The 13009-nt window shown below is 44.5% G+C and overlaps 1 protein-coding gene across 4 annotated transcripts in view; it reads left to right on the top strand.

Annotated features, from left to right (window-relative positions):
- Positions 1-13009, top strand: part of FNDC3A (fibronectin type III domain containing 3A) — a 178703-nt gene that overhangs the window by 11560 nt on the left and 154134 nt on the right. For 2 of the 4 annotated variants that reach the window (XM_039532933.1, XM_039532928.1), the window contains exon 2: positions 11868-11996. In XM_039532933.1, the coding sequence (XP_039388867.1) occupies positions 11898-11996 (99 nt within the window). In that variant the 5' untranslated portion in view covers positions 11868-11897. Of the gene's footprint in view, positions 1-11866; positions 11997-13009 lie in introns of those variants that run through there. The other 2 variants (XM_039532940.1, XM_039532951.1) reach the window with 2 other exon arrangements.

The following is a 13009-nucleotide window of genomic DNA, read 5'->3' as shown; positions in this document are numbered from 1 at the left end:
TCCAAGACCTCTTTCCTCATTCCTTTTGAGGGACCCCTCTCACAGGCAACTAAGTGCCTAAAAGCCCCATTCAGCAAATTGGGGCCCGTTGTGGTAGGCACTGTGCATGCAAAGAACAAAAAGACAGCCCCCTGCCCCAAAGAGTTTACAGTCCAAGTAATGGATGAGACAGTAAGTAGATACAACAAGCATGTATGTTGTACTTGTTTGCCTTCTTCAGATGACTGGTTTGTCAAGGCCTAATCTCCACAAACTGATTTTCCTTAGGTGTAATCTATTACCTCTTCAAGAGTTTGGGTCTCTGTATTAGCCAGGAAGAATCTACTCTTGCTGTGGCTCATACTCACTTTAATCATACTGGCTCTATTCGACAGCAGCCACTGCTTTCCTTCCAGCATGCCTTCCAGACATGCAAAAAATTTCTGTGAACAGACCCAGCTCATGGGTCAATTAGATCCTTTCTGGAGGCTCTAGGTTTTACCATTGTCTTTACATAAGTGTCCTCATTTGAAAACTATGGCTGAGACCTTTACAGTATTGATTTACAACAGAGCAAGTTGGAAAATTGAATTTCTGTCCTTGAAATTTTGGCATTTTGAAATTTGTATAAAAAGTCAATCATTAAATATTTTAATTCTGAAGCATCTAGTGATCATGTCTAAATGTTTTGTTTGGATAATGTTGACATATAGAATGTAAATACATTATAAATATTAAGTAGTTACATACTTTATTTTTACATTGTGAATATTACAAATGTAAAAGTCAGAATGAAACAAAATGAGAAAGTTGGAATGAAATACTCTATTTCTATGTTGAATCATTTTGAAATGTTTGTCAAATTTCATTGAAATTGATGCAGTCCCACAAAACATTTCTGTTTTCATGAAACTGCATTTTCTGATGAAAAGCTGTTCCATCTAAATGTTTTCATCCAGGTCTAGTTAACAGTAACCCTTTGTCTAAAATGGAAACAAACATCTTAGAAAGGACAAAGGACATTAAAAAAAATTCTAGAGTAATAGGAGGACTAGTTTGTGAGCAAGATGGAATTCTATGACACTGGGTTTTGCTCTGGTCGCTGGATCTGAAATCTAGGTGTGGAAACCTGGTGAAACTACAAACAAAAATACTGACAAAACCTCTTAAGTAGCTTTGGGTTATAGTTCTTGTTTGTGAAAACTAGTGCTGTTGATTGATCACAATTAACTCACACGATTAACTCCAAAAAAATTAATTGCAATTAAAAAAATTAATCGCGATTAATTGCACTGTTAATAGAATACCAATTGAAATTTATTAAATATTTTGGATGTTTTTCTACAGTTTCAAATACACCTCTACCCTGATATAACGCTGTCCTCGGGAGCCAAAAAATCTTACTGCGATATAGGTGAAACTGCGTTATATTGAACTTGCTTTGATCCGCCAGAGTGTGCAGCCCTGACCCCCCAGAGCACTGCTTTACCATGTTATATGTGAATTTGTGTTATATCGGGGTAGAGCTGTATATTGATTTCTATTACAACACAGAATACAAAGTGTACAGTACTCACTTATTTTTTATTACAAATATTTGCACTGTAAAAATTGATAAACAAAAGAAATGGTATTTTTCAATTCACCTCATACAAGTACTGCAGTGCAATCTTTTTATTATAAAAGTGTAACTTACAAATGGAGATTTTTTTTGTTACATAACTGCACTCGGAAACAAAACAATGTAAAACTTTAGCACCTACAAGTCCACTCAGTCCTACTTATTGTTCAGCCAATCGCTAAGACAAACAAGTTTGTTTACATTTATGGGAGATACTGCTGCCTGCTTCTTATTTACAATGTCACCTGAAAGTGAAAATAGGCATCCGCGTGGCACTTTTGTAGTCGGCATTGCAAGGTATTTACATGCCAGCTATGCTAACCATTCATATGCCTCTTCATGCTTCGGTCACCATTCCAGAGGACATGCATCCATGCTGATGATATTCATTAAAAAAAATGTGTTAATTAAATTTGTGACTGAACTCCTTAGGGGAGAATTGTATGTCTCCTGTTCTGTTTTACCTGGATTCTGCTATATATTTCATGTTGTAGCCATAGGCGGCAGGTTTGTATAATTTTTGGTGGGGCCCAAAATGGTGGTGCCTCCCCGCTCCCGCCCTGTAAGCCGATATAAAATGAAGCTACAACGCGTCAGTGCCACAAGATTACAAGGGTCAATTAAAAGTGGAAAGTCAGAAGCAGCACTTGCCTACTTCAATATACAGTATTATATTTTGTTGCACCTGTTGTGATGAAGTGGGAATGTTCTTAATATTTTCTCTGAATACTGTGTGGGTGCCTCAGTTTCCCCTGCAAGATGCCAACTGAAGGTGTTGGGGACAAAGAGATCAGGTGGCTTCCCTGTCTGGAAGAGACACAGAGGCCAGAGGAGGGAGTGTCAGTTTGGAGCTGGCTGGGGAAATGGGGAGAGACCCAGAACTTGGTTCTGGGCTTCCCACCCCGCAAGATGGACCTGACAGAGGGGTTCTGTTTTCTGTACCAACAAGCTCTGTTTAAACTGTGTTCCCGTCATCTAATAAACCTTCTGTTTTACTGTCTGGCTGAGAGTCACATCTGACTGCGGAGTTGGGGTGCAGGGACCTCTGGTTGCCCCAGGACCAGCCTGGGCAGACTCGCTGTGGAAAGTGCATGATGTGGAAGGGCATGCTGAATGCTCCGAGGTCAGACCCAGGAAGGTGTAAGCTTCTTACCCTGGAGACAGTATGCTCCAAGAGAGGAGGCTCCCCCAGAGTCCTGACTGGCTTTGTATGGAGTTGTTCCAAAGCATCACAGCATCCCCTTCCACACCGGGCACTTCTCAGAAGTCCGCACAGGCACTGACACTCTCTCCTCTGGCCTTTGTCTCTTTTCCAGGTATTAGGAGGCCACCCGATCTCTCTGTTCTCCAACACCTTCAGTTGGCACCTTGCAGGGGAAACTGATTTGGGAGAAATGAAGTAAAAGCTGCCCAAACCGAGCTTGAGCGCTCCTGAATTTTGAGGTGTTCAAATCTGGAAGGCAGGTGCTGGGGGTGGGAGAGGGCTGTGGGCTCCTTGGGGGAGCATGGCAGCAACTGTCTGGAGCTGCACGGAGCCAGACACGCTGGTCTGAGTGGCACAGTAAGCGGTTTGGGGGTTGGAGAAGAGGTAGGGGGTTCCAGGGGGCAGTCAAAGGACAAGGAGCAGGGGGGGTTGGATGGGGCAGAGGTTCGGAGGGGCAGTCAGGGGACAGGCAGCAATTGGATAGGCATGGGAGTCCAGGGGGTTTATCAGGGGACAGGTAGAAGGGTCCTGGGGAGAAGTTGGGTGGGGTCTCAGGAGGGGGCAGGAGGCTTAGATAGGGGCTCAGGTCCCAAGGGGCAGTTAGGGGCAGGGGTCTCGGGAGGAGGTAATCGGGGGACAAGGACCAGTGGTGCTTAGATAGGGGGTGGGGGACCTGGGGGGCAGTTGGGGCCCGGGTCTGGGGAGGGGGCAACCAGCGGCCAGGGGCTGGGATTCAAAGGGCTCTGGGCTGCCTGAAACCGCGGGGTGCCCAGAGCCTTTTAAATCCCAGCCACGGCCGGGAATCAGAGGGCTCTGGGCTGCCCGCGGCTGGGATTTAAAGGGCTCTGGACTCCCCGCCACAGCGGGCAGCCCAGAGCCCTCTGACTCCCGGCCGCAGCTGAGATTTCGAGGGCTCTGGGCTCCCCGCCGCAGCGGGCAGCGCAGAGCCCTCTGACTCCTGGCGGCGGCTGGGATTTAAAAGGCTCTGGGCTGCCGGCAGCCCAGAGCAGGGGAGAAACCTAGCTCCAAATATTGCTGGAGCAGAGCCACTGACTGTGAATATTCCTGGGGCTAAAGCCCCAGGGGCCCATATAAGTTGGCGCCCATGGTTGTAGCAGTCTCGGATGATGACCCAGCACATGTTTGTTTTAAGAACACTTTCACTGCAGATTTGACAAAACGCAACAAAGGTACCAATGTGCGATTACTAAGGATAGCTACAGCACTCGACCAAAGGTTTAAGAATCTGAATTGTCTTCCAAAATCTGAGGGGGACGAGATGTGGCACATGTTTTCAGATTTCTTAAGAGTAACACTCAGATGCGGAAACTACAGAACCCAAACTATATAATAAGAAAATCAACCTTCTGCTGGTGGCATCTGACTCAGATGATGAAAATGAACATGCGTTGGTCTGCTCTGCTTTGGATAATTATCAAGCAGAATCCGTCATCAGGGTGGTTGAAGCATGAAGGGACATATGAATCTTTAACGCATCTGGCACGTAAGTATCTAGCGACACCAGCTACAACCGTGCCATGCAAACACCTGTTCTCACTTTCAGGTGACACTGTGAACAAGAAGCGGGCAGCATTATCTCCTGCAAATTGCAACCAAACTTGTTTGTCTGAGCAATTGGCTGAAGTAGGACCGAGTGGACTTGTAGGCTCTAAAGTTTTACATTGTTTTATTTTTTAATGCAGCTATTTTTCTGTACATAATTGTACATTTATAAGTTCAACTTTCGTGATAAAAAGATTGCACTAAAGTACTTAGGTGAATTAAAAATATTTTTTATTTTTTACAGTGCAAATATTTGTAATAAATAAATATAAAGTGAGCACTGTATACTTTGTATTCTGTGTTGTAATAGAAATCAATATATTTGAAAATGTGAAAAACATCCAAAAATATTTAAATAAATGGTATTCTATTATTGTTTAACAGCATGATTAATATTTTTAATCGCGTGATTAATCACGATTAATTTTTTTAATCACTCGACAGCCCTAGTGTAAACATGTAAAAAGAATCTCTTTAGCATGCTTAATAATTCTGGTAGCCCAGATACAGACCTTGTGGGTCACTGCCTAATTTTGTATATTCTGATATCACCCTCATCGCTGCAATACAGGGGTCGGCAATCTCTGGCACACGGCTCACCAGGGTAAGCACCCTGGCTGGCTGGGCTGGTTTGTTTACCTGCCGCATCCGCAGGTTTGGCCGATCGTGGCTCCCACTGGCTGCAGTTCACTGTCTCAGGCCAATGGGACGTTGGGAAGCGGCGCGGGCTGAGGGATGTGCTGGTGAGCTGTGTGCCAAAGGTTGCCGATCCCTGCTGTAATATGTGAGTTCTTTCCAATAGTGCTTTAAGCAGAGAGAGTAACATCTGTCACACGTGATTCATTCTCTTTCATTTTCTGGCAAGGGGGAAAATTATGTATGGTCATTTTGTTTTGATAGGATTCTGGTTTTGGTTTTTTTAAATGTGCCTGCTGTTTTGAGTGTGTTAGAGAAAGCTAGATTGAAGACGTGTTCCTCACACTTGAAGTGGAAGATGGTGAGGTTTGTGGTGGTGTATCAGTTCATTCTGCAGTCTTGGACCAGCCCCCGAGAAACCTCTTGCCCTCCTGCACAGATGAGCTTTTATCTTTATGGTAGAAATTTCCATTGTGCTTGAGGAGGGGAGTTGCCTTAGCTCCTGTGGGAGCCTAACCACAAAAGAACCCTACTGAAGAAAGTATGAGCACCAGCACAGCTTTCCACTGAAGCCCATTGGAAGAATAGGCCTTCTGAGTTCTGATTCACAAGAGCTGGTTGTTGTAAGAGGACGCAGGCTGAAGCATTTACATGACTGCTCTACTGACACAAGGAAATTGGGAGACTCCCCTATCATCAACATTTCCAATACATCACTATGCTATCTAGGCACAAAATAAAACATTATTAAGCATTGATTTCATTTTGAAGGTTTCTGTTGTTCCTTTTATGCCCTTTTATTTGTTTTTCCCCTCTTTGTAGTTTATTATTTATCATAGTGGTAGTGCCCCAAGACTCCAATCAAAATCAGGGCTGCGTTGTATTGGGTGTTGTACACACACAGGTGTAATTTTTAACGCCTTTATAAGAGAGTGTCAGGAAAATGGTTAGGTGAGAGCTCCATCTGATCTTCAGTTCTGAAGTTTGGGGGGCAGCCAGGGGAGGGGGACCTGTTATGGACAGTGCTGTGATTCCTGCTCTCAAGTCTTTGAATCTAGGCTCTGTCAACTTGAGTTTTGATTTCCATTGAGTACTGTTACCTTGAATTGTTGTGGAATTAGAAAGGGTCTGTAAGGTAGATAGGTCCTAATTTGTTGAGGGCCTTAAAGGCAAAGGCTAGAAGCCATTTAGCTGTACAAATAACACTGCACACATTGTGAAGCTTGGTTATGTGCTATGTTAAGAGTGACCAATGTATTTTCTGCTTCTGTGATCCAGCTGATTTTATTGTTGGCATATCTCATAGAAGACTGTCATGGATGTGCTGCTAGCTAGCCAGAGATGGAAGTGTAGATTCTGGTATCAGTCTGTACAGAGGAGATCCAGAACCCATGTGTTTGACCTTTAATATTTCACAAGGTGGCTGAGTAACTGACAGAGATGTGCATCCCCAGGAGCGCAAGTAGTGCCACAAGAATAAGAAGTGACCCCAAAAAACTCAGTGTTATAAGACCTGGGAAGACAACTGGTTCACCTCAGGGTAATAAATTTGCCCATTTAATGATAAACTGGATTAAATCCTTCGGACTTGCTCCACCACGCAAACTGATGGCTTGATAGCATGCAAATTACTTGTGAGCTAGGTGGAGAAAGAGGAAAACAGGAACTCCATGAACCATAGGAATGAACAATCAGACTGCTAGCATCTCATGATCTCTTTGGGAAGACCTGTGCTGTTGACATGACAGTAAAAATAGTAGCTAAGCTGGTTCAGTGGGAAGAGATGATGTTAGACTGTCTAGGTATAGTAGGGCCCTACCAAATTCACCGTCCACTTTGGTCAATTTCATGGTGATAGGATTTTTAAAATTGTAAATTTCATGGTTTCAGCTATTTAAATCTGAAATTTCATGGTGTTGTAATGGGGGGGGGAGTTTGCAGTACTGCTACCCTTACTTCTGCGCTGCTGCTGGTGGCGGCACTGCCTTCAGCGCTGGACAGCTGTAGAGCAGTGGCTGCTGGCAGGGAGCCCAGCTCTGAAGACAGAGCCACTGCCAGCAGCAGCACAGAAGTAAGGATAGCATGGTATAGTATTGCCACCTTTACTTCTGTGCTGCTTCCTGCACAGCTGGGCCTTCAGTCAGCAGCTGCCACTCTCCAGCCACCCAGCTCTGAAGGCAAAAGCGCAGAAGTCAGGGTGGCATGGTATGGTATTGCCACCCTTACTGCTGTGCTCCTGCTGGCAGGTGCTGCCTTGAGAGCTTAGCATCTGGCCAATAGCCACCTCTCTCCAGCTGCCCAGCTCTGAAGGCAATGCAGAAGGGTGGCAATACTGCAACCCCCCTAAAATAACCTTGCGAACCCCCTGTGACTCCCTTTTGGGTCAGGACCTCCAATTTGAGAAACGCTGGTCTGCCCCATGAAATCTTTATAGTATAGGGTAAAAGCACACACAAGACCAGATTTCATGGTCCGTGACATGTTTTTCAAGGCCGTGAATTTGGTAGGGCCCTAGGTTTAGGGCTTGTCTGCATGGGGAGTTTAGTGCAGAGTAAGCTAGGATGTGAATTTAAAGTGTACTAGCCACTCTGCACTAACTACTTACAGACCCCCTTACTTCCACTCATACTTTGTACTGAATATCGTCGTGCACTAGCTACTCTACACTTGTTGCTCTGGGCTTTTTCCCCCCATACGGTTTCTGTATGCTTACAGCTCTGTATTCCAACTTAAGCCCAGAGAAAATTTACAACAGAGTTTCAGCCTGGAAGGAGTAAATAAGTTAAAATGGTCAGTTGTGTTGGGGTTTTGGACAACAAATCTATTTTTGTATTGTAGGTTGCATAACATCTTTTCAGTTGGTCAAATAAGTATCTCCAGTATTTAGCTGTAGAGGGTTGAGAGCCATTAAGCTGTCTTTGTCAATTCTCATGTTAGCATAAGAGCCTTTCCCTTGTTTGATACTAACAAAGACAAACCTGAAGTGCACTGAAAGGAAATTGTATTAAATATGCTGTGAATAATGAACACCAGCACTGTTGTACCTCACTACATAGAAGATATATCTGTGCTGGAGGAAGTTTAAACTAACATTGATAAAACAGGAAGGCTAGGTTAGCTGGATAACCTAAAAGCAGGAAAAAAACCCAAATGAAACATTCCTGGTTATGTTGCTCCTCAGATTATTAGAATCTACTGTCAGCACAATGGTAAGGATGATGGTTGCTTGCTTCTGAAAGTCCTTTGAGTCTTTCTGCGGTGTTCATTGAGTAGATAGATATTGGAGAATAAGCATAGTTTGCAACATAGGAAGTAGATAGAAAGTATGAGTTAGTTGTGATGACTCCACATATTGACACACTCTAATCAAGGTTTTTTAGGAGGGAGGTGTGTGTTTTATTTTTTTAAAATAAATCTTGAAGAATAATTTTGTGCATTTCCTGCTCATTTAAAAATATGCTAACTCAGTGTGGGTTTTTTAATTCAATTTAATTTTTGTATTGAGATGTTACATTCCATATTCTTTATGGAAATATGCTTATGATATTGATGTGGCATAAATGAGATATACTTATTCCCCTTGACCTGTCAGTCACCTGCAAAGGCACTGAAAATGCTCCTTTTTCAAAAAAAAATTCTCCCTTGGCTTCTGTGACTCTGTCCCTCTTTTGGTTCTTATCCTACTTTTCAAATCATTCCTTCATCATGTCCTTAAGAGGGTGCTCCTCATCCCACCTCCACCTTTCTTTGGGTGTTCCATAGGGCTCTGTCCTTGGTCCTCTTTCCTTCTCCCTCTAAATCTTATCTCTGGGTAATCTCATCTGTATATTCAAATTTAACTACCATCAACTGTGTGGACCTTCACTCCAGATAACTCCTATTATCTTCTGTGCAAATTAAAATCTTGGTCCATCTCTCTGACATCTCCTCATGGATGTCTAGCTGTCAACTTAAGCTTAAATATGAATAAAATAAAGCTCTTAATGTGCCCTCTAAAATGCTTCCTGCTACCTTCTTTCTCGATTACTGTAAACACCACCACCATCCTGTCTGTCATTCTCTTTGACGTGGACTTCTCTCTAGGTTCTCCCATCCAGGGCTATATCTAAATCTTGCGAATTCCTTTCTGGATAACATCTTTAATATATGGCATTTCCTATCCATCCACTCATCTAAAACTCTTGTCTAGGCACTTATCTTGTCTCTCAATTACTGCAACATCCTTTTTTCTGGCCTTGATAAGTGCACTCTTGCCCCACTCATATATGTTCAGAATGCTGCTATCAAGATGATCTTTCTAGCCCGTCACTTTGACCATGTCACCTCTCTGCATCCCTCCACTGGCTCCCACTACTCTGTCACATCAAATATAAGCTGTTCATCTTCACTTTCAAACCCCTGACCTGTCCCCCACACCCCCCACCCTACCTATAATATCTCACTGGCAATCAAGATGTCAACTCTTGTGTCCAATCAGACCATGATGCCACCCTTTATTGCCCACTTGTTAAATTTTCAAACAAGCATCTTCATATTTTCTCCTGTGCTGCCCGTCAGGCCTGAAAGGAGCTCCCTGTAAACATCTGCAAAGCTACCTCATTCAAACCCCTCCTTTTCTGTGATGCTTACAGAAATATCGGCAACATTTAGGTGGGGGGTACGCTGAGACCACTAAACTATGCAATCATGTTGACCAATATTGTCTCGTCGTTTCCCTGCACTTCCCCATCTGACTGTATCCATCTGTTGTCTCTTATTTTATATTTTTATATTTTATATTCCTGCTTGACCATGGGCAGGAACCATCTTTTTGTTCTGTATTTATACAGCATCTAGCACCACAGGGCACTGGTCCATAACTAGGGCACCTAGATGCGACAGTATTAAAATAAATAAATAATAATAATGAATTGACATTAGATTACATTGTGACAGTGCTCTTGTTCATAATGAAGCTAGACATTTATGCACTTTCAAGACTTTCTAATGTAACACAGTGCCCTTAGATGAGTTGTCAACAATGAGAATTAAACCTTGGACCTCTGGGTCTAAAACCATTAGTCTCTACTGACTGACTTAAAAGGCTGACATCTGTTGGCTCGGAGGCTGTAGTGAACTCATAAACCTCTGTGGTTCAGCCACCAGAGGGGGCCAGAAACCTATAGAGTATAATTGTGGGTTATGCTAACACAGTGGTTCTCAACCTTTCTAGACTACTGTATCCCTTTCAGGAGTCTGATTTGTCTTACCTACCTAGGGTGATCAGATGTCCTGATTTTATAGGGACAGTCCCAATTTTGGGGTCTTTTTCTTCTATAGGCTCCTATTACCCCCCCCACCCCAGTCCTGATTTTTGACACTTGCTGTCTGGTCACCCTATGCCACCCCAAGTTTCACCTCACATTAAATCAGCTTACAAAATCAGACTGAGAAATACAAAAGTGTCACAGCACACTATTACTGAAAAATTGCTTACTTTCTCATTTTTATCATATAATTATAAAATAAATTGATTGGAGTATAAATATTGTACTTACATTTCAGTGTGATCCTTGAGGCTATTTTTTCACTTGTGGGACTTGTCTGAAGCTCAAGCCCTGCCACATGGGGCTGAAGCATGTAACTTAGCTTCATGTGGCTGCCTGTGATGTGGGGCCCTGTGCCACTGGCCTGCTTGCCACCCCCTAATGCAGGGGAGGGCAAACTACAGCCTGCAGACCAGATCCAGCCTGTCAGGGCTTTCAATCCGGCCTGCGGGAATGCCAGCCCTGTGGCACAGCGAGGCTAAGGCAGGCTCCCTGCCTGCGCAGGCCCTGTGGTGCTCCCAGAAGTGGCCAGCACCACGTCCCTGCGGCCCCTGGAGGGGGAGGGGGGTGCAGAGGGTTCTGTGTGGTGCCCTCGCCTGCAAGCACTGCCCCCCCCCACAGCTCCTATTGGCTGGGAATGGGGAATCGTGGCCAATGGGAGCTTTGGGGGTCATACCCACGGGCGAGGGCAGTGCGCAGCGGAGCCGCCTGCCCCACCCCACTCCCAGGAGCTACTGCCAGACATGCTGGCCACTTCCGGGAGTGGTACGGGGCCAGGGCAGGCAGGGAGTCTGCCTTAGCCCTGCTGCGCACTGCTGCCACCCTGGAGCCGTTCGAGGTAAGTGGCGTTGGGCTGGAGCACACACCCCGAGCCCCTCCTGCACCCCACACACCAGCCTCCTGCCTTGAGCCCCCTAAACCCCTGTCGCACCCTTCCTTCACCCCAGCCCTAAGCCTCCTCCCGCACTCCGCACCCCCTCCTGCATCCCAACCTTCTGCCCTGAGCCCCCTCCTGCACCCCTCCTTCCTGTACCCCAACCCCGTGCCCTGAGCTCCTTCCTGCACACTGCACCCCCTCCCACATCCCAACCCCCTGCCCCAACCCTACATTCATGGTCCTGCTTACAATTTGCCCACCCAGATGTGCCCCTTGATCCAAAAATTTTGCCCACCCCTGACCTAATGCCAACCCTGCACTTGCAAGCCCCCCAAACCTATCCCATAACCCCCTCCCCATGGGCTGCAACCCCCAGGTTGAGAAACAATTATCTAGATGAGTTGAGTACCCCCTGGATGACCTCTGAGTACCCCCAATGGTACACATACTCTTGGTTGAGAACCACTGTGCTAGCATTCCAAAATAACCTTAAAGTCATATTTGTGGAAAGGTCCTTTGAGATGTGTTATGAAAAAGATTTATACTGGTGCACTAAATTATCTTGTTAACTTTACTTTTTAACACTAAAGACTATTTTAAAGGATACTTATTAAAATATAAGTGAAAACTCATTTCATAATAACATGCACATTATATAATTTTGGTAGTTTTTCTTTACAGGTGATCCTGTGAATTAATGTTCCATCAAAGATGGCAGAACACCCACCACTACTGGATACCACTCAGATTATAAGTAGTGAAATTCCTCTTCTACCTGCCCCTGTTGTTAGTGGGGATGGAGCACAACAGGTAAAGAAACTTCAACACCTTTGCTTTCTTTTATGCCATATATACAAAAGAAATGTGGTTATGCTCATTAGCAAAAGTCTTGAAAATAATAGTCACAGCATTCTGATATCTCTTGAGAAGTCAGTGTAGATCTAGGCTCACTGTGTTTTTTGTTCACTTATTAGGCTGTGGAATAGAGAAACTGCAGTCTGAGTACTGCAGGTGCGAGATTCTGATCCTTTTCTTGAGACATTTACATTGCCTATAGAGATTGTAAATATTTCCAAAAACTTTTTGGTATTTATAATGAGAGCCTGTTAACAATTATCATAGAGTTTAAGGCCAAAATGGACAACCAGTCATCTAGTTTGATCTCCCGTATATCACAGGTCACAAACACCACCCAGCACCCACACACTAAACCCAACAACTGAAATTAGACTGAAGTATTACAGCCCACAAGAGACTAAACTGGTGTGTGCCGCAGGTAGAGAATAGGCAGTACCGAGATGCACCAATGTCAGAGTTTCCTGAAATGGCAGGGAATTGATTAAGTGAGAGAGGCCCAGATAATCCCCACAAATAACCCACATCACATGCTGCAGAAGAAGGCACAAACCCTAGGTCACTGCTGATCTGACCTGGGTGAAAATTCCTTTCCAACCCCACATATGATGATCAGTTACACCCTGAGCATGCTGAGCAAGAACCAGCTAGCTAAGCCCATGAGAGAGAGAATCCTCAGTGCCACCTCAGAGCACTGGCCCACCCTGTCCTGTGTCCCATCTCCAGCCATGGCCATCTCTGATCTTTCAGAGGAAGGAGACAAAAAGCAAAAAAACAAGAATACATTGATGGGTGAGGAGTGTGTAGAAATCCCTTCCTGATCCTTGCAATTGACCTGTTGAAGCCCTGAAGCTTGAGATTTGAGGGACATAAGACATACATGAGAAGAGACCCCCAGAGCTGCCAAGACCTGCCCCCATGATTACATGCAACCCCGTCATATAATCCCATTCATAAATTCATCTCTC

Source organism: Mauremys reevesii, linkage group 1, assembly GCF_016161935.1.
Source record: "Mauremys reevesii isolate NIE-2019 linkage group 1, ASM1616193v1, whole genome shotgun sequence".
NCBI classification, from domain to species: Eukaryota; Metazoa; Chordata; order Testudines; family Geoemydidae; genus Mauremys; species Mauremys reevesii.
This window is presented reverse-complemented; position numbering and strand designations above follow the sequence as displayed.